Source organism: Cervus elaphus, chromosome 13 (assembly GCF_910594005.1).
Source record: "Cervus elaphus chromosome 13, mCerEla1.1, whole genome shotgun sequence".
In the NCBI taxonomy this organism is placed as follows: Eukaryota; Metazoa; Chordata; class Mammalia; order Artiodactyla; family Cervidae; genus Cervus; species Cervus elaphus.
The window spans coordinates 28,886,564-28,910,742 of NC_057827.1; the positions used below are offsets into that span (position 1 = coordinate 28,886,564).

Sequence of the window (24,179 nt, forward strand, 5' to 3'; positions counted from 1 at the left end):
CAAGAGTGATGGGGGCTCAGAAGGTTGGAGTCCCTCAAGCAGAACTTGCATGAGCTTAGTTTCTGGCACGTTGGCTCTCTAGTTGTGGAGTGCGGGCTTAGTTGCCCCTCAGCATGTGGGATCTTAGTTCTCCAACCAGGGATCGAACCCATGTCCCCCTGCATTGGAAGGTGGATTCTTAACCATTGGCCCACCAGGGATGTCCCCATTTCTTCCATTTTGCAAAGTTTTATACCTTTTTGTTTTAAATTTAGGCGTATGATTCAATTATTTTGGTATTTGGTATGATATATGGATCCAAGTTCTTTAAAACAAGTATTTTTTTTTTTGCATATGAATATCCAATTTTTCCAGCATCATTTGTTGGAAAAGCTGTCATTTCTCCACTATATTGCCTTTGTACCTTTGTAAAAAATCAGCTGCCCATGTGTATTGTTAAAGCTAACTTCTGCAGGCATTTTTATAGAAATTAAAAAACTGATTCTAAAATTCACTTGGAGGGACTTACCTAGCAGTCCATCGGTTAAGACTCTGAGCTTCCACTGCAGTGGATCAGGTTTGATTCCTGCTCAGGGAACTAAGATCCTGCATGCTGCTCAGCCAAAAAAAAAAAGGTCAATTGATAAGTATCTATAATTCCATTGGCAACCTTAATGATTCTTTGCATTGTAACAAAATATAAAAAATAAAACAAAATTCAATTGGAAATGCAAAGGACCTCCAACAGTCAATACAACTGTGAAAAAGAACAACAGAGCTGGAGATCAGAAATAAACCCATGGATATGTGGACTAGAATACTGCTCAGTAATAAAGAGGAATGAACTACTGACATACACTGCTTCCCTGGAAGCTCAGTGGTAAAGAATCTGCCTGCCAATGCAGGAGACACTGGAGAATCCCTGGCTCGGGAAGATTCCCTGGAGAAGGCAATGGCAACCCACTCCAGTATTCTTGCCTGAGAAATTCCACAGACAGAGGAGCCTGGTGGGCTATATAGGAGTTCATGGGGTCACAAGAGAGTCGGACACAACTTATCGACTAAACAAATGACATACACAACAGCATGAATGCATCCTAAAATAACTGTGCTGAGTTTAAGAAGCTCTACTAAAAACAGTGCTTTTTTATGATTTCAGCTATATAAAATTCTAGAATATGCTAATAAATGTAGAGATAGAAAGCAAATCAGTGCTTATGGGAATGAATGGGAAGGTTGGGGAGGCATAGAGGGAGGGATCACAAAGGGAAGGAGGAAACTATGCGGGAGGTGGATTCACTGTCGTGATTATGTCGATGATTTCACAGGCATGTACATGTGAAAACTCATCAAACTGTACACTTTAAACAGATGCGGGTTGTCATGTATCAATTATACCTCAGTTTTTAGCCAAGTCCCATAAGGAGCTCCCCTGATACAGGAGAATTAAAGAATGACTATATAAAGTGAGACAGTAAGACAACACAGACTGTAAGAGGAGTGATTAGTCGGGTTCTCCAGAGAAGGAGAACCAACAGGATATTATACACACACACACATGGAATTATATATACTATATATAGTACATAGGTATGGAATAAATAGGACATATATGATGTGTGTGCGTGTGCTCAGTCATGTCGGACTCTTTGCAGCCCCTTGGACTCCGTGAATTTGCGAACCCGCCAGGCTCCTCTGTCTATGGGATTCCCCAGGCAAGAATACTGGAGTTGCCATTTCCTTCTTCAGGGGATCTTCCTGATCCAGGGATTCTCCAGTGTCTCCTGCATTGGCAGGCAGATTCTTTACCACTGTGCCACATGGGAGGCCCATATATGATATACATGAAGTATATATATGAACTGTCTCTCTGTCTATCTAAAGGTTTATTATAAGGGATTGAATTGTGAAAGCTTGGGTCAAGTCCAAAATCTGCAGGGTGGGCCAGCAGGACAAACAGCAGAGCTGATGTTCCAATTCACGTCCTAAAGCCGTCTGATGGAAAATGCCTCTCGTGCAGAGGAAGGTCAGCCATTTGGTCTGTTTAGGCCTTTGACCAACTCAACGAGGTCAACTCACATTCTGGAGGGCAACTGGCTCTATTCAAACTGCAGCAACCTCAGCGTTAATTTCATCCAAACACCTGTTACAGAAATACCTGGAACGACGTCTGACCAAATAGCTGGGCAACTTGTGGCTCAGCCACATGGACTCATCATAAGACGGTAGATGTTTTGGGGATGGTGTGAGCAGCAGGGTCCCTAAACGGAGCTGGCAGAGCCTCCCAGGCATATGAACAACACAAGCGAAGTCTGAATGGGAAATGACTGTCAGAGCACGTGGGTTCCAAATGGAGACTAGAACAGAGGTGATGCTCAGGACCCACTGGGATAATCAGGACCAAGAGGGACTGTGATATTTCCATGAAGCCAATTGCATGTGGTTGGTGTGGGTAATACCCTGCAGTTTCTGAACTAGAAAGTGACATCATGTTCCCCCAACACCCTCCTTCAGGCTCTGTTTTCAGTCCACTCTCCCTGTGTGACTGTAAACATTCAAATTAAACATTTTCAGAACTGGCAAAGGCCCTCATGGGAAAAGCAGCATTTGGGATCACTTCCCTCTCCAATGGATTGTTGTCCCTTGATAATTCTTTCCAATCTTGTCAGTTCTTTGATGCTTTCTAGAAAACATTTAAAGTTGTTGTCTTCAGGGTGAACTTAAGTTCAAATGATCTTAACTAGAAACTGTCTTTCTTGTGCTTTTTATTATTATTATTGACTGTAATACAACTGCTATGAATAGTACTCACCTATATTCAGTCCTCCTCTTCTTCTGGACACATGGGGGACATATCTTCCCATTCATCTTGTCATTGGGTAGGGCCATGATATTAAGTGAGGAAAACTAGCTGGGAGTGGGATCAGTGTATGTGTCTCTTCTGCACTATAAACACAAAGAAATTTGACAAAACCTATTTCAAAGCATTCTCCTGATTCTATGTTTCCACAGCACATAACTTCAGAGTGGTCTATTGATAATCATACAGAGACTATTTTACTCTAAGCGTTGCCTTCATAAGTACTTTGTGGAATTTCCCTTTCCCATTTCTCTTTTTTATAAAAAGATTATTTATTTTTGACTGCACTAGGTCTTTTCTGTTATTTGCTGGCTTTCTCTAGCTGTGGCAAGAGTGTGGGCTTCTCATTGCAGTGGCTTTTATTGTTGTGCAACTAAACTAAATTGTTGTGCAGTTAAACTAAACTTCATTTAGTTGCAGCATGTGGGCTCACCAGTTGTGGCTCCCCGGCTCTAGAGCGCAGGTTCAGTATTTGTGGTGAACGGGCTTAGTTACCCCATGGCATGTGGCATCTTCCCTAACCAGGGATTGAACCCATGTCCCCTGCATTGGCAGGCAGATTCTTAACCACAGGACCATCAGGAAAGTCCCCTTCCTATTCTATCTTGACCTTTTAGTCAAAGCCTATAGCTTTCTAGCTGCCCAAAGGTAATGAAAAATCCAGTCCCATTCCACTTCAGTTTTAAAATCTCAAACTCTATAGAAACAATGAGAAGAATGGAAATTGACTCACAGAAGGGGTTAAGACTTAAGAAAGGCTAAGTGGCTAAATGCACTGCCAAAATCACGCCATGGTAAGCTTCCTCTTAGGGTGAACTTCTGCTCCTGGGCACTAGTTCTCACTCCCCAGGAGTCTCCATCCTACCACTGCCATCAATAACCTTTGACATCCTCATGCCTTTAGACACCCCCTCAAGATCGGATGCAAGACTGTCTGGTTGGCAGAGCCTGGGTCACATGCCCATATGTCTTGGGACCTACAAGCAGAAAGAGGGGAATAGCTGGCCCTCTGGGTGCTGTGATGGGAGGCAGGCTGGCCTCCCATGGAGGGCAGTATGTGTCACTTTCTCTGGTTTGTCTGGGGAAAGCCTGGTATGGTCACAGCTCCATGGCAGCGCATGTGGTTTGCAAACTTTCTATTTGCCTCAGTCAGTCCACAGTGACTACATTGCTTTCTTTCCTCACCATCAGTTACACATATGAGGCATGGATAAAAACTGATTTTCTTCCAAAATCCTAAGAGCAAGTTGTGGAGTGTGCTCCTGTGGCATGGAACAAATAAAAAATCCTGCCTCAGACATAGGGAACAGACCTGTGGACACAGCGGGGAAGGAGAGGATGGGATGAGTTGAGAGTAGCATTGAAATATATAAACCACCATGTGTAAAACAGATAATTAGTGAGAAGTTGCTATATAAAACAGGGAGCCTAACCTGATGCTCTGTGACAATCTGGAGGGGTGGGATGGGGTGGAAGGTGGGAGGAAGGTTCAAGAGGGAGGGGACATGCATATACTTATGGCTGATTGACTTCAATGTACAGCAGAAAGCAATACAACATTGTAAAGCAACTATCCTCCAATTAAAAATAAAATAAAATAAAAAACCTGCTTCAGGGCACAGATGGATTCACTTTATAAAGCCTATGTCTTTATAGGACACTTTTAAAACCTTTTAAATTCTGAAATAAAATACACATACAGAATACAAGTGTGCAATTCAACAAAGAGTCACAATGGTAACATTCCCTCAGGTGCCCCTCATATTCTGACTTTCATATTTCCTATTCTGATTCTTTTATTTCCTTATCTTGCCTTAGTTTACTGCCAAGAATTTCTGGAACAATATTGAATAGCAGTGGTGATAGTTTATGTTTTATTGCCAGTTTCAAAGGGAAAGATTTTAATGTTTACTTGTTAACCATGAGGTGGGCTCTCATTTTTTAATAGACATTTTATGACATTAAGGAATTTATCAATTATTTTTGATCTGCTGTGCTGTCCTTAGTCACTCAGTTGTGTTTGACTCTTTGTGACCCCATGGACTATAGCCTGCCAGGTTCATCTGTCCATGGGGATTCTCCAGGCAAGAATTCTGGAGTGGGTTGCCATGCCCTCCTCCAGGGGACTTTCCCAACCCAGGGATTGAACCCAGGTCTCCTGCATTGCAGGTGGATTCTTCACCATCTGAGCCACCAGGGAAGCCCAAGAATACTGGAGTGGGTAGGCTATCCCTTCTCCAGGGAAACTTCCTTCCCGACCCAGGAATCAAATCGGGGTCTCCTGCATTGCAGGTGGATTCTTTACCAGCTGAGATACCAGGGCTCTTTTTTTTTTTTTTAATCATGAATGGACTCTGCACTTTATCATGCTTTTTCTGAATCTATTAAGATTCTCATTTTTAACTTACTGTTTTAAGAGGCCTTTAGAGAAGTCAGCTGCGAAAGTGGACAGGTAATAGTTTTGCTTTTGTTTTCCAAGTTATCCTATTTTGGAACCTTCTACCACACATCATGGAACACAAAGACTGAAAGAGGCTTGGAGGTCCTCAGCCATTATACTCCATCACTCAGTTCATGAATCTTCCCTACAACATCCTAGGGTATTTATACAGTCTCTGCTTTAATATTTTAAGCAATGAAAAAAAATCCATTATCTCTACTCATCAATTTATGGAAAGCTCTAGTTGTCAGGAAGTCATTTCTTATGTTGAGTTGAAATATACCTCAATGTCAGATTCATGGTTTGCCCAAGTTATGGCAGATGCAACATGCAGGACAGATGTATCCCAAGGAATGGGTAGAGTTGTGTGTGTGTGTGTGTCTTGAAAAGCAAGTGGCCTTTAGAATCAGGCAGACCTAGTTTCAATTGCTGGCTTAGCCATTAACAAGCTGAGTGAATTTGAGTACTATGGTAGATTGTGTCATGACCACAGATTCCTGCCAACCTAGTATGCTCCTCCTTTGAATGTGACTCTGCAGCTCCTCCAATCCAGAGACAGATGGAGTTGAGAAATGGAACATTTCCTGCTGTATTGGCAAACAAGGATGCCATAGTCACTAGCCAATGCAGCCACCACCAATGGTGAGCTGGTCAGCCCTGAGGGGACTCAAGAAGGAGAGAATATCTGCCATATAGCAGCCATTAGACTGCAGCCATGCCCCATGATGAACCCCGAGGAAGCTCAGGATGAGAAAACACAGAATACTGGCTCTAGATAGCTAGGGTACACATCAAAGGAATGATTTCAGTGAGTCCAGATTCCTGATCTTCCCATACATAAAAAAGCACTAAACTCCTTACCTTGGAATATCTGATCTTTCTTTCCTTTGATGTTCTGATTACCTGCCCTATGTTGCAAAACTTCTGTATAACCTGGCTGCCCCCCCCCCCCCCCCCCCCCGCCCCCGGTCTCCTTGGAGCTGTTCTCTCAGAATTTCTTGTGACGCTGCCTCCAGGCTTGAAGTCCTAAAAATTCCCACCAAATAAAACACACCTCTCAACTTTTAGGTTGTGAATATTCTTTTTAAGTCTCCAGAGTCCATTTCTTCACCTTGAATCTGGGCTGGCCCTGGGACTTGCTTTGATCAACAGAATGTGTTAAAAGTGATACTGGGCAAATTCTGGGATGTAGTGGGGGTGGGTGGGGATGGCAGAGGGAGAAGGGCCAAGTTGTCTCTGACTTGGCTCTCTTGGGAGGCTGCCCTGAGCCTGCCATATCATCTAGGAAATCATCAAGCCTACAGGGGGCTTCCTCAGTGTCTCAGTGGGAAAGAACTCACCTGCCAATGTAGGAGATGTGGGTTCAATCTCTGGATTGGGAAGATCCCCTGGAGGAGGAAATGGCAACTCACTTCAGTACTCTTGCTAGGAAATCCCATGGACAGAGAAGCCTGGTGGGCTACAGTCCATAGGATCAAAAAAGAGTTGGACGCAACTCAGTGACTAAACGAACAATGCAGTATATGGGATCTTAGTTCCCTGACCAGCGGATCGAACCCATGCCTCCTGAAGCGTGGAATCTTAACCACTGGACCACTATCATGCAAACTTTTAAAGCTAATACTCTCTTCCTTCTTACTTTCTACTCTTCCAGGTTAAATCCTGTTTCTTTTGATTTTACCTCATTTGAGAAGCCTTCCCAGCAATTTATTATACCGCTTCCCTCCTAATTACTTCCTATACTCCCTATTTTATTAATGTCCCTCTTAGAACAATAGCTATGATCTGATCATTGCCTGTTACAGCACAGGCAGTTCCTTTCAGTAATAGTAACTTCCACACAATAGGTGCTAAAACAATGCTGTTCTTTTAGTCACCCAGCCCAAGTCAGGGATTCTTTTTTAGTTCCTCTGTTTCCATTGTCTTATATTCAGCTATCTGTTGATTATCTGTCTTCACAGACTCTGACTTGATCTACTGCCAAGCAAAGTTTCTTACCCCTGAGATTATGCAGGTGTTCTTTGGGAATTAATTTAGGATTTAACATTTAACCTGGTGAGATTTCTTTTTGTTAGTCTTGGCTGAATACTTTGAGCTGGCCAAGGTAATCTTTGTCTTATATTTGTCATATGTTTCTCCACTTGGTGCCTCTAGATTTGGTGATTAGTACGTCAATGTTTTCTACCAGTTACTAAAAAATAATGTTTAACAGGACAGGGCCATGGAAGGAGCCTCAAAGCACACTATACACCTTGCCAAGTCCAGTACAGAGCCAGTAAATATTAACAATTACATCATGCATGCACATTGTTTCAGTCAACAGACTGCTTTCACATATTGATATGTTAGCATCTTAAAAAGTAGTGTTAGTCACTTAGTCATGTCTGACTCTTTGCGACCTCATGCACTGTAGCCTACCAGGCTCCTCTGTCCATGGGAATTTCCCAGGTAATAATACTGGAGTGGGTAGCCATTCTCTTCTCCAGGGGATCGTCCCAACCCAAGGATCGAACCCATGTCTCCATCACTGCAGGCAGATTCTTTACTGTCCGAGCCACCAGGGAAGTCCAAATATGTACAGTTGTTAGGGGAAGCACACTGATTGAAACCGCCCACCCTGGCCAGGCACCATAGTAACCATTTGCATGAGTTGTTTTATGACAGGAGATGCTGATAAGGAACACAGAACCAATAAGCCACCACCAACCAGAAGAGTTCGGGAAAGGTCAAAAGGAGACACCGCGTGTCTGTCCACTTCCCAGAATCCCTCTCGCTAGCATCCATCTTGGCTGAGCGATGCATGCGCCACCAGGAAAGACTGAATTAGAATGATTGGCCAAAGACCACCCAGAAACTAATCCCATCACCATAAAACCCGAGACTGCGAGCCACGTGGCAGAGCAGTTCTCCTGGGTTCCCTCACCCTCCTGCTCTCCACCCGGGTGCCCTTTCCAATAAAATCTCTTGCTTTGTCAGCACATGTGTCTCCTTGGATAATTCATTTCCGAGTGTTAGACAAGAGCCCAGTTTCGGGCCCTGAAAGGGGTCCCCCCTTCCTGCAACACAGTGACAGGACAGTTGGTCTTATCTACATGGAGACCTATATGGTCAGTAAAAGTCTTTGCTAAAAGCAAGATACAGGTCAACCAACAATATTCTGAAAAAAATTCTTTACTGAGTGCGTGCTCAGTTGCTTTAGTCTTGTCCAACTCTTTTTGGCCCTATGGACTGTAGCCTGCCAGGACCTCTGTCCATGGGATTCTCTAGGCAAGAATGCTGGAATGGGTTGACATGGCTTCCTCTGGGGAATGTTCCTGACCCACGGATCAAATCTGAGTCTTCTGCATTCCAGGTGGATTCTTTACCACGGAGCCACCTGGGAAGTCCTCTTTACTTTGTAGTGAAACTAAAATCAGTGGGTTTTCTCTTTGTCTTACCTGATTAGACTGAGTATACTATAAAACGCTATAGTGATGTTTATACAAAATAGCGTCTCAGGTCAATGGTAATAGATAAGGCAGTAAATTAATTTACCTGCTTCCAGAACTTTTGAGAAGTCAAAAGGAAAGAAAACAATGATTGTTTTGTCCCAGAAGAACCTTCCACTTATCCTGACAACCAAAGTAAACCTGAAACCCCTGAGCGAGAGACTTGTATTTCCATCCTCACAAAGCTTCACGAAGCTTTGAGTATGAGCACACCTGTCGGTTTTCCCCGGAGTAGATGTAATTGTGGGGTTTCTACTTTCATCATCCATCTCCTGCCCCATGGCACCCTTTTTCACCTTGGGAAGGGGGTGGGACTGAAAAAGAGGGGTGTTAATTGGGTTCTCAGAGTTTCCATCTCTTCTTTCATCTAGCCTTCCTAACTACTGCGTTATAGCAAGTTTGGGCACACTCATTTGTGGACCAGGAGACTTTCTCCAGTTCAGTTCAGTTCAGTCACTGAGTCATGTCTGACTCTTTGTGACCTCATGAATCGCAGCATGCCAGGCCTCCCTGTCCATCACCAACTCCTGGAGCCTACACAAACTCATGTCTGTTGAGTCAGTGATGCCATCTAACCATCTCATCCTCCGTCGTTCCCTTCCCCTCCTGCCCCCAATCCCTCCCAGCATCAGGGTCTTTTCCAGTGAGTTACCTCTTTGCATCAGGTGGTCAAAATATTGGAGTTTCAGCTTCAACATCAGTCCTTCCAATGAACACTCTGGATTGATTTCCTTTAGGATGGACTGGTTGGATCTTCTTGCAGTCCAAGGGACTCTCAAGAGTCTTCTCCAACACCACAGTTCAAAAGCATCAATTCTTTGGCACTCAGCTTTCTTTATAGTCCAACTCTCACATCCATACATGACTACTGGAAAAACCATAGCCTTGACTAGAGGGACCTTTGCTGACAAAGTAACGTCTCTGCTTTTTAATATGCTATCTAGGTTGGTCATAACTTTTCTTCCAAGGAGTAAGCATCTTTTAATGTCATGGCTGCAATCACCATCTGCAGTGATTTTGGAGCCCCCAAAAATAAAGTCTGACACTGTTTCCACTGTTTCCCCATCTATTTCCCATGAAGTGATGGGACCAGATGCCATGATCTTAGTTTTCTGAATGTTGAGCTTTAAGCAAACTTTTCACTCTCCTCTTTCACGTTCATCAAGAGGCTTTTTAGTTCCTCTTCATTTTCTGACATAAGGGTGGTGTTATCTGCATATCTGAGGTTATTGATATTTCTCCCAGCAATCTTGATTCCAGCTTGTGCTTCCTCCAGCCCAGCGTTTCTCATGATGTACTCTGCATATAAGTTAAATAAGCAGGGTGACAATATACAGCCTTGACATACTCCTTTTCCTATTTGGAACCAGTCTGTTGTTCCATGTCCAGTCCTAACTGTTGCTTCCTGACCTGCATATAGATTTCTCAAGAGGCAGCAGGTGGTCTGGTATGCCCATCTCTTTCAGAATTTTCCACAGTTTATTATGATTCACACAGTCAAAGGCTTTGGCATAGTCAGCAAAGCAGAAATAGATATTTTTCTGGAACTCTCTTGCTTTTTTGATGATCCAGAGGATGTTGGCAATTTGATATCTGGTTCCTCTGCCTTTTCTAATACCAGCTTGAACATCTGAAGTTCACAGTTCATATATTGCTGAAGTCTGGCTTGGAGAATTTTGACCATAACTTTACTAGCGTGTGAGATAAGTGCAATTGTAAGGTAGTTTGAGCATTCTTCGGGATTGACTCTTTGGGATTGGAATGAAAACTGACCTTTTCCAGTCCTGTGGCCACTGCTGAGTTTTCCAAATTTGCTGGCATACTGAGTGCAGCACTTTCACAGCATCATCTTTCAGGATTTGAAATAGCTCAACAGGAATTCCATCACCTCCACTAGCTTTGTTCGTAGTGATGGTTTCTAAGGCCCACTTGACTTCACATTCCAGGATGTCTGGCTCTAGGTGAGTGATCACACCATCGTGATTATCTGGGTCATGAAGATCTTTTTTGTACAGTTATTCTGTGTATTCCTGCCACTTCTTCTTAATATCTTCTGCTTCTGTTAGGTCCATACCATTTCTGTCCTTTATCAAACCCATCTTTGCATGAAATGTTCCCTTGATATCTTTAATTTTCTTGAAGAGATCTCTAGTCTTTCCCATTCTGTTGTTTTCCCGTATTTCTTTGCATGGATCGCTGAGGAAGGCTTTCTTATCTTTCCTTGCTATTCTTTGGAACTCTCCATTCAAATGGGAATATCTTTCCTTTTCTCCTTTGCTTTTCTCTTCTCTTCACAACTATTTGTAAGGCCTCCTCAGACAACCATTTTGCCTTTTGGCATTTCTTTTCCATGGGGATGGTCTTGATCCCTGTCTCCTGTACAATGTCACGAACCTCCGTCCATAGTTCATCAGGCACTCTGTCAGATCTAGTCCCTTAAATCTATTTCTCACTTCCACTGTATAGACATAAGGGATTTGATTTAGGTCATACCTGAATGGTCTAGTGGTTTTCCCTACTTTCTTCAATTTAAGTCTACCAGTCAAAAACAGAATGTACCCTGTAAAACCTTCGTGCTCCTGCAGCCAGACAGTATGGACTGCGTGGACCTGGGCCGACTCCGGGAAACACTCAACCCTGCGGAACCCAGAGGTGCAGAAACACCCCTGTTGGGGATGCATGTAGGGGGCGCTTTGGGGTGCTGCGCGCTGGCGGTGGGGACCCCGCCTCCCCTTCGCGGAGACGCTCCAGCAGGAAAGCGGGGCGGGGCAGCGAAGGGGGAGCGTCCCCTTCGCCAGCCCAGCCAGCGCGCAGGCGCAGCGGTACTCCCTGGCCGGAGTCCCGGGCCCACCCCCGAGCGCGCGGCTGCGCTCTGAACCGCGCGGGCCCTTTCTCCCGGAAGCGCGGCGCCGGGTCGCGCCACGTCTGTGCTGCACCTTCTCTGGGTCCCAGCAGCTGCCGCCCCGCCCGCGCGGAGCGCACGCCCGAGCCGCGGCCCGCCGGCCTGGACCGGGAGCATCATGGGTGGCGTGGTCCCGCGCTCAGCCTCCGCGCTGCCGCTGCTGCTACTGCTGCTGCTCCACGCGGAGCGGCCGCGGGGCGCCGAGCTCACCTTCGAGCTGCCGGACAACGCCAGGCAGTGCTTCCACGAGGAGGTGGATCAGGGCGTGAAGTTCTCCCTAGACTACCAGGTGAGCCCTAGGCGCCGCCTCTCTCTCCCGCTTCCAGGTCTTCAGTGGTCACTAGTGCGCCCCCGGCTGTAGTGGCTGGAATTAGCCAAAGAGGCTGCAGAATGGGACGGGAATAACCAGAGACAAGGAAGTCAGAGCCCACCCGAGACGGGCCGACTAGCCAGGGAGGTAGCACCGCAGGTGCATGCCCAGGATGGGGATGCCCGGGGCTACTCTGGCTTCCTGCGGAGTTGCCCTGAATGACCTGAGAGCGCGTTGACTCTACAGAACGCCATCTCTGGCACCAGGCTCTCTGTCCCAACGTTTTTTGGACAGCTTTGTCCCCGCCTGTATTGAAAAATGGCAGCGAGAGGAAATGGGTTCGTGGTTTTGTTTTTTCGTCTCTCTCCAGCGTTTGAAGTCATAGTTAGGGGGAGCGAGGGTGCTTTGGAAAGGAGTCCGCGCAGGCTTTGAGCCTGGCAGTGTTTACAAGGAGTGGTGTTGTGGCTGCTGCCATATGGCTCAGAAAAGCTCCAAGTTCCTGCACTTTTGGCTGCTGTGAGAGTTCTCATGGCTCGCAGTTGGGGTGTGGTGTGGTGGGGTGGGGGGCGCGGTAGGGAGCAGGTAGTTCTTGAGTGAGAGAGCTGCAGATCTGAGTTTAGGCAGTCCTACCCAGATATCCAGACAGGCATCTGATCATGGACACATACTGGCAGGCATTACAGAGGGGAGGTGGCACGGGCAGCAAAAGGGAGGGTAGGCAGTTTGATGGGCCCTCTCTGACCAAAACCACTAAAAGAGGCTGTGCATGGGGACAGCATCATGTGTCCTGGCCTCTGAATCATTCATCTGGTTACTTTCACATTTGTGGACAGTGTGCAAACTGCAGCTGGATAAACAGGGGTCACCCCGATACAGTCGTCAAAAAAAAAAAATGATCCTTGTGGGACTTCACTGGTGGTCCAGTGGTTAAGAATCTGCCTTGCAGTGTAGGGGACATGGGTTCAAACCCTGGTCAGGAAAGTAAGATCCTACATGCTGCAGAGCAACTAATCCTGTGTGCCACAACGAAAGATCCTGTGGGATGCAATGAAGACACGATGCAGCCCAAGAAATAAATACATAAATAAGTATTTGAAAACAGAAAGATTGTTGTGAGGCTGGAGGGGCCTGAGAGGTCATCAGGTCTGTGCTAGGTCAGAAACCCCTGTTATGGGTTCAGCATAAGTCTATACATGTCCAGCATTAGGAATCTCACTGATCACAAAGCAAATTCTTCCATTTTTTAATGGAAGGAAAGGAAATATTAATGTCTGGAAGCAGTTGGAGGCCTTTGACCGTGTTCTTTGATGGACCTTAGTTCTAATCTTTGGCCATCCCTGTGATTCTGCTCTTAGCAGATCTTATCTTCCCTATGGTGAAAGAGTTTGAACCAGTGACTCCCCTGGTAGTCACTGATTCTGTGAAGGCTTCAATCTGTATTCACCTTTCTCTTGCATTTCATCTGCAATAATATAAACCTCCAGAGCCTCAGTTTCCTCTTCTGTAAAGTGGGGGGGATTAAGCTCTTTGCACCCTTTTTTTCTTTTAAGATTTTTTTTTTTTTTTGATGTGGACCATTTTTAAAGTCTGTTGAATTTGTTACAATGTTGCTTCTGTTTTGTGTTTTGGTTGTTTGGCTGTTAGGCATGTGGTATCTTAGCTTCTTCACAGGGATTGAACCTGCACTCCCTGCATTGGAAAGCAAAGTCTTTTTTAAAAAAACTTTTTATTTTGTATTAGAGTATAGCCAATTAACAATGTTGTGGTAGTTTCAGGTGAACTCAGGGACTCAGCTATATATATATCATGTATCCAGGAAGGCAAAATCTTAACCACTGAACCACTGGGGAAATCCCATGGCTCTTTGCACTCTTGCAGAGCAAAACTTTTGGAGTCAGTCAGACATGGATCCAAGTCTTAACCCTGTTGCTTTCACACTGTGTGACATGAACAGTTCACTTCAGCTCTCTCAGCCTCAGACTCATCCTCTGTGAATTGGGGAGTGTCATGGCACCTGCTTTAGAAGGTTGTGAAGACTAAATGAAAACAATGTTCATGACATCAATCACCATGCCCGGTTGGCATATGGTAAGTGGTGGTTGCCCCCTGATAAAAAACGGCCTGTGGATCTCTTTTATGGTTGTCAGGTCATCACTGGAGGCCACTACGATGTCGACTGCTTTATGAAAGACCCCCTGGGGAACATCATCTACAGTGAAACCAAGAAACAGTATGACAGCTTCACGCACAAGGCCGAGGTCAAGGGCGTGTATCAGTTTTGCTTCAGTAATGAGTTTTCCACCTTCTCTCACAAAACCGTCTACTTTGACTTTCAAGTGGGCGACGAGCCCCCCATTCTCCCAGACATGGGGAACAGAGTCACAGCTCTCACCCAGGTGAGTGGACATCAGCCCCAAGAGTCTGAGATGAACCCCCTCTTCCCGCCCCCCACCCCCAGCCTGTTCCTCCTTGTCTGTCCTGGTCTTGGCTGATGAGCAGTCACCAGCCACCCACCTCCCAGTCTGAAGTCGCAGTATTCGCTCTGCCCTGTGTTCACATCCAGTCCTAGAAGACCTTATGTTCTCCTTCTGGTCTTCCTCTCCATTCTTTAACGATGTCCCTGCAGTACTTTCTTCTGGTATTCCCACGTTCCCATTTAGTCTGATGCAGCACTGCTCTCAAAGCACACACAGTACGTGCCTCTCTGCTCTTTCAATACATCTGTGCCAGAAAGACAAAGTCCTGCTTTGTATGGTGTATCAGTTAAGGTAACACAAGCTGCTATCACAAGTAAATCCCAAATATCAATGGCTTAACACAATGGAAATTTTGATTCTCACTCAAACAATAATCTGGAGAGTGGGGGTGGGAGTGGAGGACTCTTCTCCATGGAGTGACTTAGGAAGCCAGGCTCCTTTCTGGTCATCTTTCCACTGTCCCTTAGGGCTTCAGAGTCCTGTGTTTCTTGCCACCAAAAAATGGGGAGAATGAGAAAGCCCCACCTGCTTCTTAAAAGCCCTGGCTCAGAAGTGACACCATTACCCCTGCTCATATCTCATTGTTGAGAAATAGTCATGTGGACAGTCTGGATGGATGGAAGGAAGGCTGGCATATACAGTCCTGTTAGGCAGTTGACCCCTAGTGACAGCTCCACATCCTGACAGAGAAATGGTGACACTTTTGGAGGACAGATAGTCATCTGTGTCACCCGTGGCGCTCACGGTTAACTATAATTCAACCTCAGCCTCCTCTATCAGTCTCTTCTGCTGTTCAAGCTCCTCCCTCCCATACCCAGACTCAGGCTGGAACTCTTGTGTTATTTACCCCTGGGCCCTCAGTGCCCCGGTGCATGGAGTGTGGCACAGAATTGGAGCTCAGTCGAGCGACTGAGTGGCAGGACCCAGGAAAGTCCCCAAGACAAGAATGACCATCTGTGGCCGCACCTGTGCCAAAACCAAAGCCAGAGCATCCAAGTCTGTGATGAGACCAGGTCACCTTCTGGGCTGCCCTCCAAAGTGACCACAGGCTCCGTTCCTCTGTGGCTTTGATGATGGGTTTATTCTCTGAGCAGCTGGAGGTTAGTACTGCACTGTGCAGTCAGTAAACACTGTCTGCTTAGGGCTATTGACATTAATGTTAAATTAAAATTCACTTCCTTGTTTGCTCTGTAGCAACACATCTGTCTAGTGCTCAGTAGTCCCACGTGGCTGGTGCCCATGCATGGAGAGTTCTGCTGGACCTCATTGCATTTGAACTTGGCAACATGAGTGCTGATAGACAGTCCAGCCCAGGGTGTGTCTTTATGTGTAAGAGCTTTCACAACCTGTCCTCTGAAGAGTTCTGTTGGTCGTTGATGAAATAGCTTCTGTTCTGAAGATTTTGTAAGTTTCCAGGAGCTGTGTGTATGTTCAGTTGCTCAGTCATGTCCGACTCTTTGCCTCCACATGGACTGTAGCCCACCAGGATCTGTCCATGGGATTCTCCAGGCAAGAATACTGGAGCAGGTTGCCAATTCCTCCTCCAGGGAATCTTTCTAACCCAGGATCAAACCCACGTCTCCTCCTTCAACTGCATTGGCAGATGGATTCTTCATCACCGTCGCCACCTGAGCTGAGAGATTTGCGTCTTGAAACAGTGGAAAAGAAACCAGTAGAGAAAAGGCTTTGTGGATTAGTGCAGTTGTTCAGTTGCTCAATTGTGTCTGACTCTTTGCAACCTCATAGACTGCATATGCTAGTCTTCCCTGTCCCTCACCATCTCCCAGAGTTTGCTCAAACTCATGTCCATTGACTCAGTGATGCATCCAACCATCTCATCGTCTGTCTCCCCCTTCTCCTGCCCTCAGTCTTTCCCAGCATCAGGATCTTTTCCTGTGAGTTGGCTCTTTGCATCAGGTGGCCAAAGGATTGGAGCTTCAACTTTAGCATCAGTCCTTCCAATGAATATTCACGGTTGATTTCCTTTAGGATTGACTGAGCACACACTGTCCTAGGAACTCTCAAGAATCTTCTCCAGCACCACAATTCGAAAGCATCAGTTCTTTGGTGCTCAGCCTTCTTTATGATCCAACTCTCACATCTGAACATCACTACTGGAAGCACCATAGCTTTGACTGTATGGCCCTTTAGTCAGTAGAGAATAGGCTATGTGGGTTAGGGCAGTAGAGACATTCTTTCCTGGAGCCTCAGAGTTGCGTTTTGTTGCAGGAGAGATTGCACTTGCTGCTTCTGCATCTGGGGACCTCATCCTTCCTTCTGCCCAGACGCAGAAGAGACATTTCCTTCTACTTCTGTACCTCTGGCCCCTCTCCCTGATCGAGCAGGGTTCTCTCTGTGTCTGCCTCCTACAATGCTCACTTGCCAATGCTGGGCATGTGCTCCATCTGCACTTGTGTCCGGAGGATGCTGTGATCAGAGCTGTGTTTTTTCTTTTTAATAATTGTGTTTATTTATTTCTTTTTGGTTGTGCTGTGTCTTAATTGCAGCTCGGTCTTTTCTCTAGTTGCAGCGAGCAGGAGGCTACTCTGGTTGCGGTACACAAGCTTCTCAATGCAATGGCTTCTCTTGTTGCAGAGCATGGGCTGTAGGGCAAGTGGGCTTCGGTAGTTGCAGCTCCCAGGCTCTAGAGCACAGGCTCAATAGTTGTGGCACACAGGCTTAGTTTGCCCCGTGGCGTGTGGGATCTTCCCAGACCAGGGATTGAACCCGCATCTCCTGCATTGGCAGGCAGCTTCTTTACCACTAAGCCACAAGGGAAGTCCCAGAGCTGTGATTTAAGGGTGAGGGTTCTCAGGGAAGGGACCAATGGTCTCTTCCAGGAGGTTTGGGGAAGTCTTCGCAGGGAGAGTCTTAGCTGACAAGTGACAGTGTGAGTGCTTGCCCAGGAGCATGTCTGGCATGGGAGGACGGAAGGCCTTCCAGGTGGCAAGAACAGCAGATGCAGGTATTCAGGGCATTGCTTTCCTCTTGGGCCCTGATCTTAACTTTGCTCAGCACAGATCCCCTCTCTGCCTGCAGCTGTCATATCTTCCCCTGAGGCTTCGTCCAGGTCAGCACTGAGCCAGAGGCCATGTGCTCTGGCACTAGTATCAGCCTCGGGGCAAGAACAGGACCCAGAGTGACCAAGTCCCAGGCAGGAGGAACTGTCTTCACCCTGAGTTCCAGAACGACCAGGCTTCTAACAGAGGCGCGGGCCAGGATTTCTGCTGAGGGAGGCCAAACTTGAAGCGCCCCCAGCATCCCGAGAGTCTGGGCAGGTCCTAGGGGAGACTGGAGGCTTCTGACAGAGGTCCAAGGTCCAGGGCTGCCTCGGTGGTGGTCGAGGGAAAGTTTCCCTGACTCTACTCTGAGGCCAACTCACATGACACTGCCTTTGAGTTCTTCAAGAATTTGAAGAACCAAGTACAGTAAGTCTCCTATATATGAACAAGTTTTGTTCTGAGAGTGCATTCATAAGTCCAGTTTGTTCCTAAGTCCAACAAAGTTGGTCTAGGTATCCAACTAACACAATCATCTATATATGTTTATAATACTGTTCACACAAATGATACATAAAAAACAAACACAGAAAATACATGGAAACATTTTTAATCTTATAGTACAGTACCTTGAAAAGTACAGGAGTACAGTACAACAGCTGGTACACAGGGTCTGGCATCAAGAAGAGGCCAGGCAAGAAGAGTTACTGTCTGGAGGAGGGAGTGAAGGTGGGAGATAGTAGAGCTGAAGGGTCATCAGCAATAGGAGACGGAGGGTAAGCTGCACTGTCATGCCAGACGTTGATGGCATGCACATTTGCATCTTTGAAAGTTTGCAACTTGAAGGATCATATGTAGGAACTTCCTTTTATCTGTGGAGGCCCTGAAGAGGTGAGGCTGAGTGAATTTCCTGATAGTTAAATGAAGACCTGGGCACCAGCAGGTGGTGGAGATAGGATGGGAGTGGGCATGGGATGCAGGAAAGGGATGGTCCTTGGGGCGGAAGGATTGGTCAGAGTGTCTCCAGAGACCACTTGTTGGGATGGAGTAGTGCCCACCATCCCCGTGAGGCTTCGGGACACTGGAAACTAGCAGGGCTGGAGGTCTCAGCAAGGTGAAAGTCACACTCTGGGAGAGCTGGGGACCCCTGGCCCTGAGCAAACAGAGCTGTTTGCAACAAAAGGGCCTCTGCTGGCTTCCTGCTGGGCAGGAAGCAAGCTGGCTAGGTTGCCTAACTGAAACTTTGTGGGAACAAGCGGAATTGGTGTCTTAGGCAAACAGCAACGGCAGGTCCCTGAGGAAGGGGAGGAGGGATGTTCCTCCGGTAAGGGACTGCTCCCAGTGTCTGTGGATCTTGGTGTCATGTTGCTCTCGGTCTCTGGGGGCCTGCTGGTTCCAGACGCCAGGAAGACTGTAGAACACCACCTCTTGCTCTGTTACGTCTGAGGACTGACCTCCTTCCCATCACTGATCGGGTCTGAGGTTGTTCCTGTAAAGGTCTGAGGTTGTTCCTGTAAGGCCTCAGGCCCTCTTCAGAGACTCGTGGTGCTGTTCTGGCCGGTGACATGCGAGCCAAGCCTCTGAAACTATGCCTTCCACGGCACATGTGACATGTCCTCTGCCTGGGATGTCTGCACCTGTGATTTCTGTGTCCTCCTCTGTCTCTCTTCCTCCCTGCCAACCCCAACCTCACTCCTTCTCCAGTGACTCTGGGAGGAGGCTGGAGGTATCAGTCTGTACTGCTGAATGCTCAGGCCAGGGCCCAGGGGTCCTAGGAGCACCCAGTTCAAGTGAGTGAAATGTACACCTTGGGTTTCTGAATGAGTGTGTGATGGAAGTAAACACAGGATGGAATTCTTGCCTGGAAAGCCAAGGAGCCCTTCCCTTGTATTTAAAAAGCAAAACGTGGATTTATACATATTGAACGTGCGTGTGCTTATATGTACACGTGCATATGCATGCATATACACATGGCCATTCATATGCAAGTATACACATATATATGTGTATCTCTGTCCATCCCACTGATTTCATCCCACTGATTTTTAGAGACTTGTTACTTGTTACTTGTTAGAGACTTGTTACAAGTCTCTAAATGGCTCCCAGATCCACTCGTCTTTAAAAAAAAAAAAATTTCTTTGACTGTGCTGGGTCTTAGTTACAGCAAACAGGATCTTTAGTTTTGGCATGTGGGATCTAGTTCCCTGACCAGGGATAGAACCCAGGCTCCCTGCATTGTAAGCACTAAGTCTTAGCCACTGGACCACCAGGGAAAGCCCTAGCTTCTAGCTTCTTATCTTGAACTTTATGAAGTGTTCACCTTTCCAGTTTGGGAAGCAGTTGTCTGTTGGGTGCTTATGGACTTCTGTAGTACATGAACCCATTGTCCATATAGAATTCTCTAGGTTTTGAATGAAATGATGTTTTAGAGGTTTCCTAGTGAGTAAAGACACATGTTCTTTCACAGGCATAATGTCTTAGTTTTCCATTGCTGAGTCAGTAATTACTACAGATGGCTGAAAATAATAGCCATTTATTATCTCACAGTTCTAGAGGCTTTGCTCAAGTTCTTGGGGCTGAAATCAAGATCCTGGTGGGTTTGGGCTGTCCTCTGGAGACTCCGGGGCATCTCACACTCAATCAGGTGGTTGGCAGAATTGAGTTCCTTGCAGCTGGCTGTCATGCTCTCTGCTCTTAGAGTTCTTTCTCTGCTCCTTGCATGTGACCTTCTCCATCTTCAGAGCCAGCATTCTCTTGTGTCCAGCCTCTCTGACTTCTTCAGCTGTCAGCTTGAGAAAGCTCCTTGTTTTGAGGGGCTCTCAGGCCCCCTGGACAGTCTCAGCTGTGACATATAATTGTCATAGTCACAGCTCATTGTATTCACAGCTTCCTGGGGTTAGAGCAGGGACCTTGGTAGTGGTGGTGGGGAGATAGTCAAAATTCTGCCAGCTGCACATAGTAGTTTAGCAAGTAAAGGAAGTTGTGAAGTAACACATGTTACATGTGAGTGTATGCATTTGTATGTGCTGACGGACACACATGTCTGTGTCTTTGCCCTCATTTTTATGTGTGTGTAGGTCTATGTACATGAGAAATGTATGTTTTCATTTATTTGTATGTATGCCTAGAAGTGTAGGCAGCAGTTTTGTAATAGAATGAGCAGTAGATTCAGAAATAAAGTGAAGGTGTCAGTCTCTCAATCACGTCTGACTTTTTTGTGACCCCATGGCCTGTAGCCCCCCAGGCTCCTCTGTCCAAGGCAAGAATACTGGAATGAGTAGCCATTCCCTCCTCCAGGGGATCTTCCTGACCCAGGAATTGAACCCGAGTCTTCTGCATTGCAGGCAGATTCTTTACCATCTGAGTCACCAGGGTAGATTCGGAGTCTAGTGCAGATGGAATTTATGTCATGCCCTGCCATTAATTTGCTGTGTGACCTTGGGCAAGTCACGTAGCCTCTCTGAGCCTCAATTTCCTCATTAATATATTCAGTAAGCAGTCAGTCAGCCCTCCTTAGCACTGGGGGTAATGATCCCGGTCTGTCAGGGATATGATAAGTATTAAATAAGAGTGTAGGAAAAAAAGAAGAACACAGGGCAGTGGTTGAAAGCATAGTCTCAGGACTTGGACAGCTGAGTTTAAATGTTATTTATTTATTTTTTTGCCTGTGCCAGATCTTAGTTGTGACATGTGGTACCTAGTTCCCCGACCAGGTATTCAGCCCAGGTCCTCTGCATTGGGAGCAGCCCTGACAGTTGAGTTTATATCTGGCTTCCCTGGTGGCTCAGATGGTAAAGAATTTGCCTACAATGTGGAAGACCCAGGTTTGATCCCTGGGATCGGAAGATCACCAGGAGAAGAAAATGGCAACCCATTCCAGTATTCTTGCCTGGAGAATCCCATGGACAGAGAAGCCTGGAGGGCTACAGTCCATGGGTCACAGAGTCAGACACGACGGAGATGCGACTAACACTTTCACACTTCTGCCATCTCCTAGCTCTGTGACTCTGGACAAGTTACTTGACCTTTCTGAACCTCAGTTAGGCTTATTATGAATAAAACCGTGTCAGACCCTTGGCGCAGACACATCGTTAGCACTCAGTAGTACCTAGGATGTTGATGACAAAGTTTGCTTTGTGTGTGCCAGCTTCCAGTCTTCTTTTCTAAAGGTCAGCAACGACCGCTTTTCTCTTCCCGCCCAGATGGAGTCCGCTTGTGTGACCATCCACGAGGCTCTGAAGACGGTGATCGACTCCCAGAAGCATTACCGGCTCCGGGAGGCCCAGGACCGGGCCCGCGCAGAAGACCTCAACAGCCGAGTCTCTTACTGGTCCATCGGCGAGACCATCGCCCTGTTTGTGGTCAGCTTCAGCCAGGTGCTGCTGCTAAAAAGCTTCTTTACAGAGAAACGGCCTATCGGCAGGATGGTCCACTCCTAGTTGGGGTGCTCTGCTCCCAAGCCCCTTGCACCCGGGACAGAGCAGCCCCCTCGGGCCTCAGGCTCCTGCGGGCTGGTGAGTGTACCCCAGGGTGGATGCCCTGTCACCTCACCTTCTAATCAGATGCTTGGTCCTTGTCCTCCAGCAGCTGGAGCTCATAGAGCCCAGTTAGCAGGAGGCATCGAGCTGCCTTATATGTGCAACAGTGAATGCAGAAAGGGTCTGACCAGGCAGGGACTGGCTACTGTGGGGGGCAGGCAGGCCACCATCCAGTGGCCTGGCCAGTAGGAGAAACCCCAAGTGCCCCGTTCTCCAAGGCACAGCTCAGGGCTCTCTCTCTTTGCTCCATGACTCACAGCCCATTTGGCTTCTGTGTCCTCTCCCCTGTGGAGAAGACTGGGCCCTGAGTTTGGGCTTCCTTCCCTTGAGCTCTCTGTACCTGTGGAAACCAGGCCCTGAAGCGGCTTTGCAGAAACCCCACCCCAGGGGAGCCCTGGAATCGGCCCTGGAAGCAAGAACAGGATGGTAGCTGGGTGCCTTGGCTGGCTATGTATCTCCTCGGAGGTGGGACTCCGGCTAATAAAATCTGAGTGTGAGCACCATAGAGACTTGCGTCTTTCTTTCTTTTTTTTTAAATTAATTTTCTTAGGTGTTGTTCAGTTATTACGTCGTCTCCGGCTCTTTGTGACCCCATGAACTGTAGCCTGCCAGGGTGCTCTGTCCCCTGCTATCTCCTGGAGTTTGCTCAAACTCATGTCCATTGAGTCAGTGATGCCATCCAAACATCTCATCCTCTGCTGCACCCTTCTCCTTTTGCGCTCAGTCTTTCCCAGCACCAGAGTCTTTTCCCAGCATTGGGGTCTTTTTTAGGTGTAATATTTTATTATTTTTAATTAGAGGATAATTGTTTTACAATGTTGTATTGGTTTCTGCTGTACAACAACGTGAGTCAGCTGTAAAGTGTACATATATCCCGACCTTCTTGGACCTTCCTTCCACCCCATCCCACCCTTCTAGGTGATCACAGAGCACCGAACTGAGCTCCTTGAGCTAGACAGCAGCTTCCCATCAGCTCCCTGTTTTACCCATGGCAGGGTCTATGTATCAGTGCTACTGCTACTGCTACTGCTAAGTCACTTCGGTCGTGTCCGACTCTGTGTGACCCCAGCCCTGGGATTCTCCAGGCAAGAACACTGGAGTGGGTTGCCATTTCCTTCTCCAATGCATAAAAGTGAAAAGTGAAAGTGAAGTCACTCAGTCATGTCCGACTCTTCGCGACCCCATGGACTGCAGCCTACCAGGCTCCTCCGTCTATGGGATTTTCCAGGCAAGAGTACTGGAGTGGGGTGCCATTGCCTTCTCCGATGTATCAGTGCTACTCTCCCAGTTTGTCCCATCCTCTCCTTTCCCCGCTGTGTCCACAAGTCTGTTCTCTAAGTCTGCTTCTCTATTCCTGCCCTGCAAACAGGTTCACCTGTACCATTTTTCTAGATTCCACATATATGTGTTAATATATAATACTTGTTTTTCTCTTTCTGACTTCACTCTGTGTAACAGGCTCTAAGGTCATTTTTTTAAATTAATTTTTTATTCGTGTATAATTGCTTGACAACGTTGTGTTCATTTCTCCTAAGCAGCAAAGTGAATCAGTTGTACATATACATATATCCACTCGTTGTGTCCCTAAAGAAGCTCACAGCTTAGTAGGGATCACTGGCATGCATATAAATAATTGGAGTGTGACAGAGCAAGGGATGCTTCAGAGATGGGTCTGTGTGGACATTTGTGGAGGGGGCAGTAAGTTACTCTCCTCTCAGCTGAATGAAAACAGTGAAGTAGGGAGCTGGTGACTTCGTGGTCTCAGACTCTAGTGGTTACTCTGAATGACTGAGCCATCATTTCATTTAAATATAGGGGCTCAGAACAGGAAAAGAACAGTACTGAGTGGCTGTCTCAAGGTCATGTCCACAGCAGCCACAGTGGTCTCCTTAAACTGTAAGTCAGATCCTTCTGGTCAGAACCTTCCCCATGTTGCGCATGTTGCTCTTAGTTCACGGCTAAGTCCCCACCGTGGTGGTGAAGTCCTGAGGCACCTGGTGCCTCAGCCTCTGGCCCTGGGAAGCCCCTACCCTATGCCACCCACTCTCTGCTTTCATGTCCTCCTGGCTTGCTATTCCCATCACACCAGGCCATGCCCCTACCCCAGGACCTTTGCACAGGCTGTATCCTATGTAAGAACACTCCCTGTTACCTGCATGAGCTCCTCCTGACCAGTGTCATGTTAG

At 46.8% G+C, this 24,179-nt stretch overlaps 1 protein-coding gene and 1 long non-coding RNA gene across 2 annotated transcripts; one reads left to right on the forward strand and one right to left on the reverse strand.

Annotated features, from left to right (window-relative positions):
- Positions 1-3,295: 3,295 nt before the first annotated feature.
- LOC122706796 lies at positions 3,296-18,072 on the reverse strand. The gene is made up of 4 exons (XR_006344467.1): positions 18,061-18,072; positions 17,884-17,890; positions 6,129-6,132; positions 3,296-3,430 (listed from the first exon to the last, which is right to left on the reverse strand). It is a non-coding gene; the product is annotated as an uncharacterized LOC122706796 (long non-coding RNA).
- On the forward strand, positions 11,640-22,498 carry TMED3 (transmembrane p24 trafficking protein 3). Its single transcript, XM_043922264.1, has 3 exons — positions 11,640-11,958; positions 14,127-14,375; positions 21,658-22,498. The coding sequence occupies exons 1-3, from the start codon at positions 11,788-11,790 to the stop codon at positions 21,892-21,894; spliced, it is 657 nt and encodes a 218-aa protein (XP_043778199.1). The 5' UTR covers positions 11,640-11,787; the 3' UTR covers positions 21,895-22,498.
- Positions 22,499-24,179: the final 1,681 nt, after the last annotated feature.